The sequence below is a fragment of the Phyllostomus discolor genome, chromosome 6 (assembly GCF_004126475.2).
Source record: "Phyllostomus discolor isolate MPI-MPIP mPhyDis1 chromosome 6, mPhyDis1.pri.v3, whole genome shotgun sequence".
Classification (NCBI taxonomy): domain Eukaryota; kingdom Metazoa; phylum Chordata; class Mammalia; order Chiroptera; family Phyllostomidae; genus Phyllostomus; species Phyllostomus discolor.
The window spans coordinates 35153365-35173997 of record NC_040908.2 but is presented as its reverse complement, the minus strand read 5'-3'; the positions used below and the strand labels follow the sequence as shown (position 1 = coordinate 35173997).

Genomic DNA, 20633 nt, shown 5'->3' with positions numbered 1-20633 from the left:
GCATGTCTTAGATAATCAAGTCTCATGTGTGCCCGTCAGGTACCTGGCTGGGCAATCTTTCTCTCACAGTGAGTCCGTGAAGAAAAAAAAAGCCAAACAGTGACTCAGGGTCCCGAGTCTGAATGGCACAGATCCATGGGAGGGCAAGATCATGATGGCCTTTGAGCGATGAGCTCTGCAGGCCGCTCAGCAGCTAGGCAAGCGGCAGAGACTGCTGTCGACTCAGAAAACCCTAGAGAGAAGCGCATGTGGCTCCACTGTTTACTTTTGGCAACCGAAGTCATTCACGGGAAGTGAAACTCAGGAAGGTCTTTCAAAGCTGGATGGTGGATTCAATTATAGGGAAGGGCCTCCTATATAACGTGGCTATAGTTTCCCCACAGTCCTTAAGAGTGCTCTTTGTTTGGGGGCAATGTTGAATCCCTTGCTTCATTTCTATCATTCACCTCCTGACCCCATCACGTGACCCCAAAGCTCCCCTCATCACAAGAGGCAGATGCTGGGTTAAACTCTGGTTCTTGCGAAAGAACCACAGGTGCCTGAGTAAAGTGGGCTGGGATTTTTAAGCTTTTTGTCCCCTGTCACATAGGGTCTGGCTTTACGAAGCTGGATACTGTCCCTTGCTCTCCCAGGGTTTCCCTGTGGCTGTAATTTTCATTTGGGCCAGGAAGCGCAGCGGGGGTCAGGTGGACAGCAGGCCCCTTCCCACCCAGTCACAAGCACTTTAAGGGACACTTGCGCCCCACCCACAGCTGTTAAGAGCCAGGGTTTTGTTTCGGTACTTTCACAAAGTCAGTGGTAACTGACAAGATTTCCAAAATGTTTAAGTGCATTATAATGATTTTGCATTCTGTGACAATAACTTCATAAGTGACTCAGAATGTTTCTGGACAGGGGATTAGATCTGAAGTTTAGGTATTTCCTAGGCATGTACCCCGCTACAGCACCTGGAACTCATATTTGTCTATTTTTGTAACAGACAAGTATCCTCTGGGGGGGGTCAGTTTCAGATTTGAGGTCTCTGGGGACAGTGAAGTGAAACCAGAATTCAGTTAACACCAGCTGAGGAAAGTAAGAAAACAAGAGTCCTCCAGTGTGCAGATCCATGGGGAGCCCCTCCCCCATTTTTCTTATGCTTCTTGTACATAGCAGAGGATCCTCTTTCCATGTCTTTTTAAAACCTGAAATCTGAAGGATGCTCTGAACTCCAAGAGGCCAGGCTCTCTTCTCAGTCAAGGACAAAAAGAAGATTAAGCCACAACTGAAGGCTGCTGAAATGTTCTCACCTCCAAGGATCTCTGGTCTTGACAACATCACCTGTTTCCAACGACCCCTTGTAGCTGCAGCTGCAGCACCAGAGGATGAATAAACACACCATGGAAGCTGCAAGGCAGCTGCCGCACACATGTGCCCCTAGCAGCCAAGCCCGCCTTCAGGAACGAGCTGTGTGCACCCAACACGGAGGAGTATGGGGTATTCACAAAATAATGAGTGACTCAACATTAGGAAAAAGGGGAATTCTTTTTCTCTAGGTTAAGAATGCCTTGGCCAATCCTTGTTTCTCACACTCATTTAAGATAGGTTTGGTGGAAAGACTTTTTTTGTTGTTGTTGTTGCTATTTTAAAAGCAGCAGCCACAGAACTATCATTAATCTATGTTACACACTATTCCACACCGGCACCTTTAGCGCACACACACAGTCTAGGCTCTGAAGCAGTACAAAACACAGACTGCAAGGAACTCTATGGGGAAGAGTAATTCCCCTTTCCACCCCAAATCATCACAAATTAATCTGGCCCAAGGTCCCAGGGTCCCAAGAGACCCCTGGATATGGGAAGTAAGGAAGTGCCCTCAGCAAGAAGCTCCCCTGTTCACTGCACTTGGAGGCCAAAGGAGAGTCTGGAGGCAAAGTTTGTTTCTGGATAACAGCAGTCTCACAATAAGCCCTTAAATGCAGCTCAATCTGGGACCAGAGAAGAGCAGCAGGAACAGAGGCCAGAGACCTGGTGGACGGGCCAGACGACGCTGGAAGTGGCCAGCCCAGAACCAGCCCGTGCTGGGGCATCCAAACCTGGACCGGCCCTGACCTCCCACTTGAGGAATAACAAAGGCGGCGGGGGAACTAGGGGTGAAGGCCAAACAGAGCATACTGTCCTTCAATCAGGAAAAAACTTATTTCAGAACTGGAGGTAGATGGGTGGATAAACCAACCAACCATCCAATCCCAGAGATGCCCTGGCAAAAGAGCTGGAAAGGTCTTTTCTCTCATCATGAGAAAGCTCCTATTATAGCATTACGCAAACCGATTTTCTAAGAAAGTCCTGATAATGTTCCTTTGGGGCTCTGCCAGGTGCTTGGGACAAGCTAACCTCACCCACCCTCCCCACTCCCTCCTGGCAGCCTTCAGAGGAGTCTTATGCGATGGACGCAGGAGAAGGTGGGCTTGGCTGGGGAAGTGTCTGGCTCTCAGGGTCCCAGCGGGTGACATGCTTGTGCCAGCTGCGGAATGGCATGGCTCACACCCGACTGCTACTCAGCATTACTGCTGCCGTAAACCTTTGGGCAGAGATGGGTTTGCGGTCTCAGGCTTGATTTCTTTTGTGGGTACTTGTGCACATCTTACAATGAGAACCACTATTTCAGGCAGCCATTTGCTGATTTTCCGTGGTAGATTAAGTTCTGCTAGGTGGCCACAGCCTGTCCACTGGACTTCTGGCCAGTGACAAAGATGCTCAAGTCCCAGGGTGCAAGACCCCCCTAAGAACCTCAGAACACTGTACCTGTCATCGATAGAGTCCACCTTCTCCTGGATGCGATCCGAGTTGATGTTCCCGTCGCTCACCAGCCGCCGGCCGGTCTCCACAACAGCGTTGATCTTCTCCTCATTGGCATCCATAGTAGTCATGAAGTCCTCTTGTTTTTTAATGGCTGCTTCAGCTCCTTCCAAGGTGGTGGGCATTTCGGTATGGGCCAAAACGTATTCCTTATTTAAAAAGGGAGAAGAAAAAGTCACAAAAGAACGAGACCTTATGAAGTGACTCACTTTCAGCGTAACGAAAACCCTCTTTCCTACGTCCTACATTTCCATGCAACACACTCCACCAGACTTGCTTCACTACTCACCACACTGGCAAGTAATCTACTGAATCTGACAAAAGAAAAATTTGGGAGGGGAAGAAGACCCAGTGGGACACCGGAAGTGACTGAGTTTTCCTAAGTGGTCAAACACTCTAAATTTTGTCCCAGAGTGAGTGAGGAAAGGAAGCAAAGCTCTGTGCACCAGCCGCAAGGGGCCTCTCACATGGCCACGGACACGCGGGCAACACCCGCCCTCCACACTGTCTGGTGCAGCAGATGAGCGCCCAGATGCTGCTGACCATCCTCAGCCTGTTTTCTTTCTCTAACCTCTGTGCTGCGTGTCATGGGTGACGTCCTCGACTCTTCTAGCACAAGGAAGACAGCTGTTCGTTCAAAAATAATTTAAAAAGGCCAATTTAATGAGGTCCTATGAGGACATACTATGAACATAGGAAGTCCTCAGCAGTAGTTAAAACAGAACCACACTTTGCAAGGCAAGGCAGCTCCTGTGGAAACTGTCAATTCCTGTCCCCCACACTGTGATGGGACTCCATGCTTTAGGAGTCAGGGAAAAAAAGGTCTGTAAACCATCCTTCTAATTTCATACAGTGGGTTTGAACCAACAGCTTTGACCAAAATGTTTCAAAAGGCAACCAGGTCTGGTGACAAGCATTACCTGGTTGTTAAGGAAGGCTTCGGCTTGCTTGGTGTCCCTAAGGAACTGCTGGTAGGCGTGGGACTGGGAGAGGAGATTTTGCCTGTTTTCCCACATTTTGTGGAGCTCGTTCCATCCAGTGTCCAAGGCCTGCAGCCGCTGCCGCAGAAACATGTACTGGGCATCGGTCTGCCCCTGGGTGACCATCTCGCCCATGTCCCTCATCTTCTGGTAGTCTTCCTCGTAGTTGTCGATCTCGTTTTTGATGTTCTCATGCTGCGTGAGAAGCTTCTCCGCTTCGGTCAGGGTGTTGGGCATGTCCTCGGACGCGATGGCCGTCTGGGTCCTGGAGAGCCAGGACTGGAAGTCGTCCAGGTCCCGAAGGAACTGCTGCAGCTTGCTGGCCTCGCCCAGGGAGGCCTCGCGGTTCTTCAGGGTCGTCTTCATCTCCTCCCACACGTCGCTGATCTCGGCCAGCCGAGACAGGATGGCCTGGGCCTGGTCAGGGTGCTCGGACTCGAGCTTCTCTGCCTCCTTCTGCAGGTCGCTCAGCTTCGCCTCGATGGCCACCAAGTCCCGCTCCATGCCGGTCAGCTTGCGCTGCAGGGCCATGACGCCGGCCAGGTCGTTGCCCAGGTCCTGGGTGGATTCAATAACCTTGGTCTTCTCCCGAATCCAGGATTTGGTTTCATTGCACTCAAGGTGGTAGTTCTGTATGCTCAGGGCAGAGAGAAGGGCGTCCTTCTTCCTGTCGACCAGTTCTCGGAACTGGCTCCACCTGGGAGGGCAGGGGCGGCAGAGAGAGCAGGGTGAGGAGGAGGCTGGCAGCTCACGGCTGAGCAATGAAATTAACGGTCATAGTCAATCTGCACTTTTCCCTCCATCTGTGCTCTGACTACATCCTCTTGGGAAAACCATCTCATTCAGTATATGGACATCAAGTGTTATCAAAACAACTCAGGGATGCAATATAATCTGGAAAAAGCCTGACAGGAAGAGGGACTTATTAAAGAGCTCCAACATGAACCATGACAACATATCTGTCCCCCAAAGAGTCATTAATTCACATCTGCCATGCACATCTACTCAACTCTGAGCTGCACCTAGTTAACATTTTCTAAACCTAGTACCTGACAGTAACCTTCAGAACTGAGGCCATCCTGCCACTGCAACCTATTTGGATGTGTTTACTCGACAGATAGATTAAAGCAAGCCAAGGGTCTACCTTGATAACCAGGACTTTCGTTGGCCAATTATGTCTCAAACATGCCCAAATCCTGTTCCAGAAATCATTTTATTAAAAAGGACGGTACGGGAGCCACCCTGACGTGCAGCTAAGGCCCTAACTTCTGTTGTGGCCAGGGGCAGGCGCCAGGCTGCTAGGAATGACACCATCCCAGGCTGCCAGGAATGACATCATCCCAAAAGACAGTTCTTGCGAAATGAAGGTATGTCGAAAGCCAGAACCAGTGCCATGACCCCAGCACCATAATGCCAGTGACCCCAGTGCAGGGGATTCCCGAGAGTGGGGCACAGCAAGTGACCTCACCCTCCTGGGCCGTGCCCACACAGAGAAGCCACGCAACGCTAGCTTCACGCTCACCTCGTGTTCAGTTTGTCCTGCTGGGCTTTGATCTCCTTCTCACTCGGGTGGCCACTGTGCATCAGCTGTCGTGCAATCTGGTTTACAACTGCGACCCGGGAGGCTTGGTTGTTCATCTCTGGTTCTAGGCTCTCAAATCTGAAAAGGCAATTCGACAGGGCAATCACCTCTTTGGTCACGACCGGTAACGAGAGGCAGGCTGGTGGCCCTGCCCGCGGGCACCCCTGCCCTGAGCCTCACCTATGCTGGATGACCTCCAGGTCCTCCAGCTTTTCTGGGATCTGCATGTTGTTGAGCCACTGCTCCTTCTCATCAATCCAGAGCTCACAGGCGTCGGCCTCACTGAACATCTTGTACAGGGCCAAGGTATCCTGCAGTGCCTGCTTCCTCAGCCGTGTCAGCTCGGCCACCTCCTTGTACCGCTCCTCAATGCCCGACAGCCTGCCCCTGACCTCCGGGGACTCTGCGTGCTCCTGTGGGAGGGCGCCGGCCTGCTCGTGTAGCGTGTCGAGGGTGGGCCTGTAGTTGGCGATCTCCTCTGCCACATCTTTGTGTTTCTTGACCAGAGACTGGGTGGAGTACTCGTCGTGGCCCACATCGTTGCTGGAGACGATCTTGAGGATGTCCAGCATCCACGCGTCAATGTCGTCGGCATCCGCCTGGAACTGGTGCAGCAGCAAGGCCTCCTCCAGGCGCTTCTTCCGAATGGCTGAGAGCTGCTCCAGGTTGGCCCACTGCTCCCGGATGTAGATGATCCTCTCTCGGATCTTCTCCGACCCGAAGTGCTCCTCTGTGATCATGTCTTCACCTTCTTTGATGGCCTGCTCAAAGTGGCCGCTGCGGCCGCTCATCTCGTCCTCAAAGGCCCGGTGCTTGCTGAGCAGGCGCATGACGCTGGTCAGGTCTTTCCCGTAATCGTCGGAGGACAGGATCTTCTCCTTCTCCCGTATCCAGCCCTCCTCTTCTGCCATCTCCCAGAAGAACTTCCAGAGGCGACGAGACTCTTCCAGGCGGGCCCGGCGCTCAGCTGCCAGCTGGCAAAGCTCTTGGTAACAGAACTCCATGTGGGCCACGCGGTCTCGGATCACCTGGGGGTCGCAGGGCTTGTAACCTGTTGAACGCCAAGGAAGGGATAAGTGTGTGACAGAATTTAGCACAGGTTCCTGCTCGTGTGCAGGCAGTGAGCTACATCCCGTGTCCTTACTACTAGATTACCAGTTCAATTCTAAGTTCAGGGCCATGTTATGAGGCAACAGAATGTCTTCTAGGATCCTGACTAGAAGAGGAGAGAGGGGCAATGATAAGTATTATTATTTTTTTTGCCCGAAGTGGTACTGTTTTTGGATCACTTATAAACCAAAACAAGCATGTAAGTTGTAAGAAAAGGCAGCTACAACTAACTGTGTATAAAATATAAGAAACGAAGCTCAATCCTTCCCAATACCCTTTACAGAAAGACGTGCACCACCAGGTGGAAAAGCCAGGAGCTACCTGAGCACACATACCAGGCTGCCGGTACACAGACAGACCAAATGTGGTCCCACAAAGTGGCACTGCCAAACATCAAGCCATTCAGAACTAAGCAGCACTTGAGTATGTAAGGAAAAGACATGTGCATGTGAGAAAAGCAAGACAGAGTTAAACAGCTCAGGGGGCCACCCCACGGAATCTCATGTGCCCACAACAGGGCGGCACACAAACCCACTGGGCACCTTCACGGGCACAGGAACTTCAAAGCACACACAACTTCTCTATTTCTACCAAGACAGAGCTCTGGTGACCGGGAGGTAGTATCTGGAACGGTCCATCTTACCTTCCCCATCCGTGGCAAACTTCTGGGCGGAGGCGTTGACACCTCTCACCCGCTCTGCCTGGATGCCGATGTCCGCTTCCACCAAGGCGTGCTTCTGCAACAGGTCTTCCACGCCCAGCAAGTGTTTGCCATAGTCTTGAGACAGTAATAGCACCTGTGCACGAGAGGCAGCAGAAAGGACATCTGTGAACACAAGCCTGACTTCAGTATCTTACACTCTTCAGACAAGCTGAGAGCCAGCGACCACGCTGCACCCTCCCCAGAGCCAGCTGTCCTGCCCGTATCTTTAGGGGCAGAAGATAATGAGCAAACCAGAACGCAGCAAACCGAACCTGAAAGCCTGCATCAGGTGAGACATGATGAACTAAGGATCATCTACCTCGTAATAAGCAAGTCCATTTCACACTAAAAAGTACAGGAAAAGGAGAAAAAGGGGGACAGGAAGAACCAGTATGGAACATAACCTGAGACTCCAAGAGGAAATTGCGGCAGCAACAACTATTAAAGAAGGAAAAGGTAATAGAGCTGTTTCACACCGAAGTTTACAGAAACCTCTTACAAGCTGCGGACCCCTTAAACAGCCGCCTTCCTCAGTGAAGGGCTTACTGGTGTGCCTGCGTGATACACGTACAATTGACAGGAGGAGAACCTAGTTGAAAAGCTTACCAGCCATATCTCTGACCAAATAAGAACAGGGGTGGGTGGCTATGTAGGCCCCAGCAAGGTTGGTTTTACTCTGAGCTCACTAACAGTTTTTTTCTGTTTCTCCCATTGGCCCAATTCAGGGGCCTTATCCCACATTGTCTCCTGATAAAACTTCTGCTTCACGCTTACTGCTGAGGAAGCCTCTGTCCCAATTGGAATTCAACTGCGTACCATGATTTATAAAGTAAAAAGCACCTCTCTGCTAAATTTTATGAACATTTCTATTTTAAGAGGTCAAGACAGACCACACATGAGAATGTCATAAATCTGGGACAGTTAAAGAGGGAAGACTGATGGTGTCAGGTGACCTTGGCCCGCTGCCAGGACAGTTCAAGAGGTGAGCAAAGGTGAGGGCCCACACCCCTCGAAGGAAGCCCCTTGCAGAAGGTCAAGCTCAGGAGTGGAACACAGTGTCTTGAGGTGATGGAGGCTTCATGGTATCACTCCTAAACTGCCCTGTTCTGTCCCCACTACGAGGCTAATCACCCTTCAGCTGGGGACCTGCCTGGCACGAGCGAGCCCTCCTTGGCCTGCATCAGAAGACACGAGTGGGCACAAGGCTCTGGCAGAATAGCAGGTCTCCTCCTGGGTCGGGGGGAAGCTTGAAGTCCATGCTCAGCACTGTCAGTGGGAGGGGAAGCACAAGGCAGCCCCCTCCTATGATCAGCACACACGTCACCACCCTCACCCTCACTGTGCCTGGGTGAGGTGGCTGGTGAGCACGGTCCCACTTAAACATGAAGAAAGAAGGCCCCAGGAGACTAGGCAGCTCTGGCTGCCTGGTTCCGACCTGCACTCCGGAAGTGGAGCTGCCTACCCCTCTCCCATCTGCCCACACCACCTGCCTGGGCCCCACCCTACACCAGGGCCGCCCACACACACATCAATGAGATGGAAAGTTAGGTCAACTCTAAAGAATTACAAACGTGGAAAACCCCAATTTGACTGATTCCTATCATGGAATATATATAAATTAAAACTAAATCACAGAAGCAGATCTCCAGCTACAGAACTGGCCTTCCTTACAACTTTTCACACTTCACATCGCATTTAACTCGGGAGCTAACAACCTTCCCGTGGGTGACGTGGCCCTTCTCTGGCCTTGCAGAATGGGCAGTTAGACCAGGGGCACAATGCACGCTGGGAGGTTATGGGTGGGTCCCAGAAACGAGAGGCCTCTTTGGATCAGCTCTGGTCCCCTTTAAGTCAAGTTGTACCTTCATTTCGTCCATCCAGTCCATGATGTAGAGCATCTCCTGGAAAATCTTCTGCAGCCCCAGGTTCATCTCGAGACGCTGCCTTCGGGCCCGGAGCAGTTCCAGCAGGTACTCCCAGAGCCGGATGACGTTGTCCTTCCTTGCCGTGATGCGCTTGATGTCATGGTAGTTCTCCGCCTCGAGCTCCCTGGCCACAGCAACCACGGCCTGCACGCGCTCCTCGTAGGCGGCAATGTCTGTCTCAATGGCCTCATGCTTCTTCGTGGCAGCCTCAACGGCAGGAAGGTCAAATCCAAAGTTGTCCTACAGAGAAACAAAAAGCTGCCCATTAGAAACAAAGAAATAGAGCAGATGTGGAATCCTGCACACACCTTAGTCTTTGGTGGTCTTAAACCCAAACAACTGCCCCCTAAGGCTCACCCCCTACCCCCTGGGGCTGGTCTCTGACTTCCACAGGACCCTCAAAACTCTGTATTTGAGCTCAGATGCCCCTCCTCCCCAAAGCAAATCAGACGCTTCTCACTTTCCAAAGGGGTCCACCTCATATCTAGCACCTGACTTACTGAGACTAAAGCAGGTGATAGCTTACGTTAAGCCAATCAGAAAGAACACCATTTTTATTTATTTCATGACCAGTCTAGCTGCCTTGAAGAATTGGTTGGTCAAAGATTGAGGAATAGAGGAAAAAAATTTAAATTACATAAATGTGAACAGTTCACACACACTCACTAGCTCTAAACAAACTCTGCTTGAGCTGCTTCCAAACCTATAAAAAGTTATATAAATAGAAGGCAGTGTATTAGGAACTATAAACATCCTCTTTGTGGAAGTGGGCAGAGGACGTGACAGTTACTTCAGAATCCAGAATACGGTGGTTGATAAGCAGCTGTCCCGGGGCCCCTGGGCATGGCCTGCGTTTCTAGCTGACCCCGGGGGTGGTTTCTCGAATACGGTCTAGGGCAGCACCTGAGACACCAGGCGCTGGTTCTCACTCAGCCACGTCTCCCTCATGGCTGCCTTGCGATCGAATCTGCGGGCGAGCTGTTCCAGTTTCTCCTGCCTTATGAGCTCGTTCCGCAGAGCCAGCTCCCTCTCGTGCTCCGCTTTTTCCAGTCGTTCCCAGGCCTGCAGCAGGGAGACAGAACAGTTTCCTGTCACGTTCAAGGAACTTCTGTGTGCGACAGTCGACAGCTAGTATTTCTCAAAAAACCCCCAAGAACTTAGAAGGGGAGTCCCGTTCCCATCCTCATGGACTTTTAGGTCTTGATAAAAAGTTTTCTTGGTTTAGCCTCATGGGAACACTCTCCCCCGTCAAAATCCAAAGATCCTGTGTTGTGTTTGGACAACAAAACAGTGTGGAGATGGAGCGATATAACTAGATTATAAATCTCCTTAGCGGAAAGAAAACAAAGTAGTTATTTTCAACAGCTCTGATCATATAAAAATGATAAATGATTTTTTCTCAGAAAAAAACCTATGTCTCTCTCATTGACTCCACCCTGAGCCACTTGTTTTTAACCCATACACCTGAGTGTTGTTGTTTTAAATCCTTATGGACTGACTGTACACACTGAATTCATTTCTAGGAACTACATCTGACACTTCATGGCATTTTTAAAAATTCCATTTAAAAGAATCTAAATGGGTACAACTGACCAAAGTTACAGATTTTTCAAATTTGTACTTGGAAATAATGCCCACTGTGAAGTCCTGTAATAGCAGACATAACAGGCATGAAAATGGAAATTGTTAAAAGCTTCTCAGATGGAAGCAGACAAAATCCCAAGCCCCAACCAGCAGGGGTGTCCAACCTGCAGCCCTCAGGCTGCATGAAGCCCAGGACGGCTGGGAATGCGGCTCAACACAAATACGTAAGTTTACTTAAAACATTAAGAGATTTTTTGTGTGATTATGTGTGGCAATGTATTTAATATGTGGGCCAAGACAACTCTTCTTCCAGTGTGGCCCAGAGATGCCAAGAGGTCGGACCCCCCTAGATTTCAGGTACATGGTATTAAGGTTTTGTGTTCTCCCTTCTGTAATTTAAAGATGTTTAAGTCAACTGCCTCTGACAGATGAGGGAAACAAGGTAAACAGGCAGCACCCAAGCTGGTTTGATAAAATCTAACACTGTCCCCAAAACTTCAACAGACCAGCCTGCAGCAAGTATTACCGTGGCCCTCTGCAATACCCAAGCCACAGATGCCCCTTAACCCAGCAGGCAGGGATGGACCCTCTTAGTCTCCTGTCCTCTCGGTAGCTGAGACCCAGTGACAGGATCTGAGGCCTCCGGGAGGATGGGGCCTAGCAGGACCAGACGGATCAGTTTTACCTTGTTAATATCAGAGATGAGCTTCCCTTCCCGGGGCATGTAGACCTTCTGGTTGTTGGCCCTCATCTTGCTCTGAATGGTGAAAAGCAGCACTTCCAAGTTCCCCTTCTCGGTAAACCTAAGTGCAGAAAAAGAACCACCATAAACATGGTTTATTATATTTTGTTCCTTCAAGGGGAAACATTCATTTGCTTCTGGCAAAATGACACATTTCACACAGCCACGCCATTTAAAAAGTCATTTATCTCTGGTCTGATTTATGTGAAACGCATGTTAGAGAAGCTGGAGTGTGTTCGTTTTGGGGGACTACAAACTCAGAATGTTCCCAACTGTGGAATTTTGTTGTGGTTGGTTGGTGGTTGTTACTGAGATTTATATTTGGGGGCACACAATATAGCATTCTTTTATTATCACCTCACACGAGGTTTAGATCGTAAGTCCTGGGCGATGGACTTCACGCAGAGAGCACGGCTGAATGTGTTCAGCAAGAAGAATTTCAAGTGAGCACCGAACGTAACTTTCCATGAGTTTCCAAGACCTCAACGAGGCATTCACACCTGAGTGGAGTTGCACAGCAAGGAGGAACAACTTTCAAACTACGGTAAGAGACAGGGTCCACAATCCTTACTCCACAATTATGAAATTTTTAAAGGTGTGAAAATCGAACTGTTGGGAATACCAAAACTATTTATTGTCTGTCTGTCTACAACATAATATGGATATTTACGTGTTTTACTACAGGTGTATTAGTGGGCCCGATTCTGGGCTGCTGCCACAGACCCAGCTAGAGTCACAGCACATGACATTCCCATCACACAACTGCTATGTCACTAAAATTAAAAAAAAAATTAAAAAAAAATTTTGAAAAATGGAATTCTGAACTCTATTAGGCACAAGAGTTTTGGGGAAGGGATTGGGGACCTGCGCAATTTCTTCAGATTCTCATCTATCAGGGGCACACCCATTACGGGAAGGGGCTCACAGAGGGCATGATGTGTAATAAAGCTCAGTGACACAGGGCCAGATGAAAAGGGGTGAAGGCAGGCCACCGGTGAGAGGTGTTCATCATGCAAGCCAGAAAGCGGGGGTCTGAGACCCAAGTGGTCTCCCTCCCCACATTAACGGGAATACAGTCCAGTTCGAGTCTTACTTGGGTGGTTTCTCCACAGTGCGGTAAGTGTTGAATGCCTGAAGCTGCTGTTGAACCCCAACCAGGGAATTGGCAAATTTGCGATTATTCAAAATAATGATGGTTTGTTCAATCCACTCCAGAAGGTCAGAGGCAAGTGATTCATACTTCTCAATCATTTTTTCTGTTTCAATAGCATTGTCAAGCACCTGTGAACAGGAGTTAGAAAAATGGAAAGGACCGTGTCACGACAAGGAAAACGTGGCCGCAACCCTCCATGAGCATAGGCGCACTGAATGGCGGTTCTTGCTGCTCCGGTGCAAGCGTTTTCAGCTCGAGGAGACCTTTGTTAATAGGCACTCAGACTGGGGCCATTATCTGTGAGCAGTGACAGCTTAACTCAACTGAAATTGGTTTTGGAGCCTCCCAACCCCCAGGCAAAGGGTTTAAGAGTCTGAATGACTCCTGCTGCCTAAGCCCCCAAATCCCTAGAGAAACAAAAAGGCTCCACTTTGCTTGGTCCTGTCCCATGAATGCCCATGAATTTTCCATCCCTATTACACTGAGAAGACAAAGTCATCTGGTGTGAGGTGTTCTGAAATACATGGCGGCCAAACATCAGGCAAATGACACATAGAAAGATAATGAATGCCAAGAACCTTTCAGCTGTGGGGAGAGTAGTTCATGCCCTTGACATTGGCTGGCTCAGATTTTCAACACCCAACTTTCTGGTGGGGTTGAGGGGAGGTGTGTTTCTGGGTCTAAGATCCACCTCACATCCCTCCCTAAGTATTTTAGCCGCCACTCCTGTCTCCATGACTCCTTGGGATGAAGAGGCTTCTGACTGTTCATCCATGGGGAGAGTCCACCCCACGCTGCTACTGGCTAAATTTCTGAGTTCAGGGGAGGGCAGGGGCTCGGGGGCAGTTCGTTAAGAAGTGAACCTTAATTGTGTGTCATAACTTAGAAAGTTGGTGTGAACTCACCTTTCCAATTCGCTTTCCTTCAACAGCCAAGGCCTTCATCTTAGAGAAGTAGTGGTAATACGTCACCACGTAAGTGATAATGGACTTCTCGTCAGGGTGGTCCACACTGATATCTGTAACGCAGAGAAGACTTCCTTCAGTCGTGTGCTCACGGGGCTGCCACCCGGGCAGCAGGAACACTCTGGAACAACTGTCAAACACTGAACAGGTCAGCGCCTTCATTTTTTTGTACTTGACAGTCATGCCATCACTGTACCAATTAAAAGGCGGACAAGGATGAAAGCATCTCACTGTCTCTTTCATTGTATCAATATTCATAAAGGCCTCCTATTATTGCAATTAAGACATAAAGTCTTCAGAGACACGACCCCTTCTCTCAAGAATCCCAGGCCACCAACACAAAAATATATGCAAAACCACTACAGAGAAATAAAGAACATAGTAAGAATTCAGCCAGAATTCTTAGCAATGTAGCTACTACCCAGACTACTATGCTTACCTCCCTGCCTGCCCCCACCTAAGTTTCCTGCTTATTGAGTCCTCATTTCTGCCAACGGCACCGAAATGTCTCCCAGTCACTTGGTCTTTGGATATCTCCTCGTTACCCATGTCCAGTTAGTCACTGAGACTGGGGTCTGGGTGATTCCATTTATGGAATCCTTTTTGTCCCTTGTGGTTCAGACTCTTTGTATCACATAACCAGACCTGAAGCCACGTTTTCCTTACTGGGTTTCCCTAATACCTAGTTGATCTTCCAGAAGCACAGTTGGGAACATCCTTCCTCCTAGCTCAAAATTACCTGCCAGTGCCCTCAGTCTGAAAAATAAAGTATAAGCCCCCTAGTCTTCCAGAATTTGCCACAACCTTCCTTCCATCCACTGAATATTTATCAGGCTTCCACTAAGTGCCAAGCACTGTTCTATAGCTTATTAACTCTTCTCAGGCACTTAGCGGAGTATCTGCACCAAACTGGACCCTTCACCATTCCCCCCACACACCCCAGAATTCCCAATAGTCCTTCCCCTTTACTCACAACCCTCCTTTACCTAAAACGGCCTTCCACACTCCATCACCTTCTTCCTATCTCTCAAGGTCCGACTGCAAAGTTACCCCTCCAAAACACGATTTCTGATCCCTACAGCCAGAACACTGTCTTTCTCCTTTTCCCTTAAGGACTTCGTTTGTATGGACACACGGTCTACTTTCTGCCAGGTACTGTAATTATTTATGGACATTTTATTTGTCTTGTAAGACCAAGTTCCTGAGGACAGGAACCCTGCCATGGTAAGCCCTGTGCTCCTCCACCTCCGAAATGTCTAGTATGCTGTTTTGCACAAACTGGGTGGTCAGTAAGTACTGAGGGAGTGAGCAGATGAGTGAAGACTGCAATGAGTAAGTCTTCTTGGTTTGGCATTCCTGGGTGACCTACTCGACCCAGGACAGATCAAGAAGAGAACACACAGGATAACTCTCGACTGATCAGGCTCGTTTTCAACATGCATTCATGCATGCACCCTCACTTCTGTCCTCCTAGCAGTCAACCCTGTGCGAGGCAGGATGGTTTCTCATCCTTATTTTAAGGATGAAAACACAGGGGCATGAGGCTGGAAAGGGCCCTGCCGAGGCAGCCACTGATGGTGGGGGCCAGAAGCACAGCTACTGTTCCCCCCACCCCCACCCAGGGCTGCCCGTGGCCTGCTTCTGAGTCTGCTCAGCCCCATCCAAGTGTGCCCCAAGGAGAGAGCAAATTGGAGGAAGACCAGAGAAGAATGTCAGTTTTGTGTGCAATCCAATAAACACAAAATGTTGACATAACTAAGGAGTGAGCAGCAGAACCTTCTTTAAATTTGTCTACTAATTGCATTTTAACTGATGGCTCTCTGGGACAACTACTAATAGTTAAGGGCAATTAATAATCAAGATCAAACCCACAGGATAAGTGATATCACATCAACTGCCATTTTTAGTTCCTTGTCTCATGATCCAGGGAACACCCCCCCCTTTTTATACTGGGTAGTGATTAGAAAGATTAATAAGCAAGTTATTAAAAAGATTTTGTCACAGGGATTGAAAAAAATCGAAGGTTCTTTATAAAAGAGCTAGTGCTGAGGAAGAATGCCTTCCCATAGGAAGGAACGGGTTAAGTATGAAGACGTATCACAGCCCAAGGAATTTTAGTTTTCTGTTTATACTGAGAAATCATTTACTGGGTTAGCACAAAGATAATTTTATCTCAGCTTCCGTATCAGTGAATCTGATGCATTGGAAAAAAGCAAGAAGCCAGCTTGTCAGCCTCATGACCTCAATCTGCCCTTGGGGAGTTAAACTTCCTGTTCTGTATTTATAAGAACTTTAAACTTCCACTCACATACAGTTTTCTCTCTTTAATACTTGCTCACAGTGAAGAGGTTCTAAAAAGCTTCAACACTACCAAAAAAATCCTTTTATGTTCCTCAAAACTGGAAAAAGTGCCTGTGATAACTCATCTAACACGAAGCCTTGAATTAGCATCTTGTCGGGTAAGGGAGCTCTGAGCGGGGAACTGCCCCCACACAGGGGAACTCCCTACCACCTGCGGTCAGTCTTTGGCGCCCTGGTGCAGGGACTCCCAGAGTAGAAGGAGATCAAGTCCACGCAGAGAATGTGATCCTGTGCCTCCCCACAGCAAGCCGTAAGAAGGGACTGTTATACCCTCTTCTACTCACATGCTCCCCGCTTTTTCCTGGTGCACCTTCATCATTTATGCTCTTGCTCACAACAAACACTGCGCAGCCTTCTGGCGAGGCCCCTGCTCTCACTCTTCACCCGCTCCATGCTGTGCTGCTCGCTGTCTTGCAGTGAAAGCCAGACAACCACCATTCAATGAGAGCCTATGGCAGGTGCTCTTCCTTGAGTGGAACGCCTACAAACTTTCAATGACTCCACGCTGCCTGCTGAATAACCCCCCCCAAATTTAATCTGTTGGGCCCCTACCCACCTTTCCACTGCTAATTCCTACTATCACTCTAAATGCCATTCCCAGTGAACTGCCAGTCTCCAAAACAGCCTTCCTCACCCCTTGCTCATGCAAGTCCCTCTGCCTGGCATGCTATCTCCTTCAGAACGTGTTTAAATCATACTCATCTTTCGAGACCTTTTCAAATGTAATCCTTTGCACAAATCTGCAAGTAATTCTCACACCAAAATTAAGCTCCTCTTCTTGCATAATTCCCAAAGCGCAATGTACAAATAAAACAGATACAAAGCAGATCTTACATTGACCCGTCAGCACTATAAGGCACTGAAGGTCCCACCTGTCACCTGGGGCCTTACCTTCAGGGTCCAACAGTTTAGTGAGGCCAAGGTGCTGCTCCGCCAGGTTGAACGCGTTCTGCAGATTGTAGTGTGCATTGGATTTCTTCAGTTTGTCAAAATCTATCAGGTCAGGCCTATGCGGAACAATGGGACACAACAAGAACCGTGGCTTGAAAACACATCCTGGGGCCAATTAGACACAATTATTACTCCCCAGGTGTTAAAGTCACCATTTAGCAGCGTAAAACTCTTATGTTATTTAATCATCAATGAATGAAGCTTGGTTTCTGAATAAACACTCCAGAGTTTATTAAGAGAACTGAGGATAATGGGAGAAGTTTGCTTTGTTGGGGAGACTTTACATATTCTCTCACATGGAATGCAGAAATTTCCACTGTGGTGCAACATCTAAGGCAATGGGTACGAGGATCAAGGTCACCCAGATCTGCTCTAGAAGAATGTAAACATTCTCCCCCCGAACAGTTTACCGGTGTTTGTGTATCAGTGCATTGAAGGCCATGCCGTCCCTCCAGCTGGTGGTGAAATTGTGAATGTTGACGTTGGGGTACCTGGCCGAGACAAACCACAAGAGAAAATAACAGAATTACCTCCCTGAAAAGTATCCCCATGTTTGAGACCTACCCCCAATAAATCAGCCATTCTTCACCACACTGATCATTAATAACTTTGTATCTGTGGTGGATTAAGGGTTCACATCTAGCTTGGTCCCTTTTATGGTTTCTATACTCATCCTTGACCGATCGTAGCCATTACCATTACACCTGTCCTCCAAGCAGTCCTCGCAGTGACTCTCCAGTTACCCAGTGCACCACTGGTTCTCAGTAAGGGCCCGTGAGCCCTGGCAATTTCAGTGAGCAACAAAAAAGATGCAGTTCTCTAAAAGTATCTTCACTGAAATTTCAATGAAAGAATAAAAGGAAGGAAAACTGAGGCAGACAATGTACAAAAAGCACCCCTGCAGTTACTGTACAAGGCTCCCCTGAAGCAGCAAAAACCCCACCAGCGGTTATTATTATTTTAATATCATGGATGGGATTCCTAAATATGGTTTCAGGGTTTTAAAATTCAAGATATATGGCTCTCTGGAGCTTCTTCAATGAAGAGAGGGAAACTGACTATGGCGATAAGAGGTCCAGCATATAAATCAGAACTCCTTCCACTCTGAGGGCTGACTGAAAGGTTAGCCTACCGACTGCTTGCGAGCTACGAGGCTTCCCAGTGGAAGCAGAGGAAGAGTTACTTGTCAACACGTGCAAGTGATGGCTACAGTGGACTCGGTCCTGGGGGGCGCGGCCCAGGTCCTCTGAGTTCACACACTCACCCAGCCGTCTTCATCTGGCACCATAGCAGCAACGCGTCCTTGGCAGACTTCTTCTCTTTGTTGTCTTCAGTTTCCACACTGATATCCTGGATCTGAGATTTATGAAGAAGTGTTAGACCAACGGATGGGTCGCTGCCAAAGGACAGCCACAGAAGAACTGGTCTGTATATACAAAGAGTAAACTTTAGATCAAAGCCCAGCCCCGCAGACCCTCTCCTCTGAGCGGCAATGAAAACGGCTTTCTGCAGCCAGGGTTCGCCTCAAAGAAACACCAACCAGAACTAAGACAGAGATAAGATGGAAGTGAAGACAAGTTACCTCTGCGACTTCCCAGAACTTAGCAGGGGTCCCTTCTGCCCTCAAGCTAGCCGGTCTTTCCAACTACAGGCTAGCACAGTGATTCATATGGTTCACCTTGCATGTCATCAGACTCCAGAAAACTATTGTTCAACTTTTCATAACCAAACATTTTTCATGCCAGGGTGTGTCCTTCCAAGGTGAGGGCTGTGTGCACAGGTACCTGAACACTGACCCACTCTGTCAGAGAAACCCTGCGCTTTAATGCTATGTTTCCATGGTCTGTGCTGCGGTCTGAATGTCTGTGTCCCTTCCGAATTCTTATGTTGAAATCGTAACCCTCAAAGGTGGTGGTATTAGGAGGTGGGCCGCCTTTGGGAGGTGCTTAAGTCATGAGAGTGGAACCCTCATAAATGGATTACTGCCTCATAAAAAAGACCAGTGACCCCTCAGCACCTTCCACCACTCGAGGGCACAGAGGTCTGGAATAGGGCCCTCGCCTGACCATGTTGGCACCCTGATCTCAGCCTTCACTGTGAGAAATACATTTCTGTGTTTCTAAGCTGTCCAGCCCATGGGGTCTTGTTATAGCAGCCCCAACGGTCGAGACTGTCTGGATTCACTAGCCACTCACAGGTAGCACAATTTCAACCTCATACACAGAACCCAACTGACTGGCACCCAAGTCAGGCTGCCTGGGTCTGACCCCACTCTCCAGCAGCTGCTGTGTGTCCTGGGGCGAGTTCCTCGGCCTGCCATCTGAGGAGAGGCAACTCTAACAGTGGCTGTCGCTCTATACCGCTGTGCGCTTACACAAGGAACACGCCGTCCTGGGCTCATGGTAGGAAGCCCATAAACGCTAGCTCTTCGGATTAGGGCTGCCTAGCAGTTATGTAATTTTTTTGGCAAATGCTCAAAATACCCTTTTGTTTTTAGTGTCTCGCCCATAATAATAAAATGTGGGGTGGGGGCTGGGGGTGAATGGGGTTGGCTTAGGAGGCCATCGATCATCTTTTGGCTCTAACCATTCCAAGGAGAATAAAACATGTAAATACAAGGTTAAAAAGTTAAAAATTTTCAACAAGAAAAACACCTAGATATTGAAATAACTATACTTCTAAAAAAAAATCTCCATTGTTAACTGTGATGAGTATGAGAAGTCTGAGTCTGCATAAACTCCCAGCTCTACTATTAGGATCCTTAGTTCATGTGTGGAAAGTAAGTGTGAAAGAGAACTAACCCACACTTAAGGCGTGAGACACACCCTTAGGGAAGGCAGATGGGATTTTACACATTAACCCCCAAACTTCCTTATGCTTCTACGTGAAGGGAATCTGTTTCCAGACTTGTTAGTTTAGAAATGTAGTCTATCTTTCTGAAATGAAGAGCTATCTATTTAGACCCGGCAAACTCAAAGACTTTCATTCCAGCTCCCCACACCATCTTTTAGTCTCTTCTAAAGGGGCAGCAGCATAATAGCTGTTATGTCACCATCAGTATTTCATGGATACCTGATACAGACAGACAGGGCAGGCCACACCCTGGGAGCTCTGGGGACAGTAACAGGGACCCCCCCCCCCCCCCCCCCCGCCCAAGGATGTATATTCAGGAGCTGGGGAAGAGAGATCTTTGTAAATGCGTGGGGAAGCTTCACACAGGAGTCAGAATGCAAGCTGGGCCTGGCCGATGAGCAATCTGTCTGTGGAATGGGTGATGACTTAATCAAGCTGGGTCATGTCAAGCACCAACAATGCAGGCCATGCAATGACGTCAACAGCCTATATTTCTTGCCTCAAAGGAAAGAGAGAAAGTACCTATCAGCATTCACAAGTTCAAGTACAGAAAAAGGCAAGCTGTCAGGTAGCTAATTAGGCAATGACTCAACCCAGTTCGTGCTGAGAATCCTGGAAAGGGCTGTGTCTGCCAGCTCACCAGCGTGGGCACTGACCCGATGTGGAGCGAGGCCACCGTCAGGATGCCCTGCCACGCTCTGATGACCGCAGGCCGAAAGCAACAGAACGGAACTATTTCACTCCGTAAAGCCAAGGGGAGGCTCAAGGAGCGTCCTGCTAATTTCACCTCTGTTGGCCTAAATCCAAGAGCGACGGTTATGAATTTAATGATATTCACCCATTTTTAAATCATTCAGAAACTAAACGACAGAAACCTACATAAGAGCTC

At 48.7% G+C, this 20633-nt stretch overlaps 1 protein-coding gene across 5 annotated transcripts in view; it reads right to left on the bottom strand.

Moving 5' to 3' along the window:
* The window catches only part of SPTBN1 (spectrin beta, non-erythrocytic 1), a 189057-nt gene that overhangs the window by 32380 nt on the left and 136044 nt on the right, over positions 1-20633 (bottom strand). For all 5 annotated transcript variants that reach the window (XR_004903667.1, XM_028516163.2, XM_036027958.1 and 2 more), the window contains 13 exons: positions 18156-18247; positions 17302-17382; positions 16832-16947; positions 13520-13632; positions 12555-12742; positions 11405-11522; positions 10039-10197; positions 9073-9375; positions 7151-7304; positions 5578-6448; positions 5338-5475; positions 3756-4512; positions 2782-2984 (listed from right to left, as the gene is read on the bottom strand). Coding sequence is in view for 4 of the 5 variants with exons in the window: in XM_028516163.2 (XP_028371964.1) it covers positions 2782-2984; positions 3756-4512; positions 5338-5475; positions 5578-6448; positions 7151-7304; positions 9073-9375; positions 10039-10197; positions 11405-11522; positions 12555-12742; positions 13520-13632; positions 16832-16947; positions 17302-17382; positions 18156-18247 (3293 nt within the window). In the remaining variant the exon portion in view is untranslated. The remainder of the gene's footprint in view (positions 1-2781; positions 2985-3755; positions 4513-5337; positions 5476-5577; positions 6449-7150; positions 7305-9072; positions 9376-10038; positions 10198-11404; positions 11523-12554; positions 12743-13519; positions 13633-16831; positions 16948-17301; positions 17383-18155; positions 18248-20633) is intronic.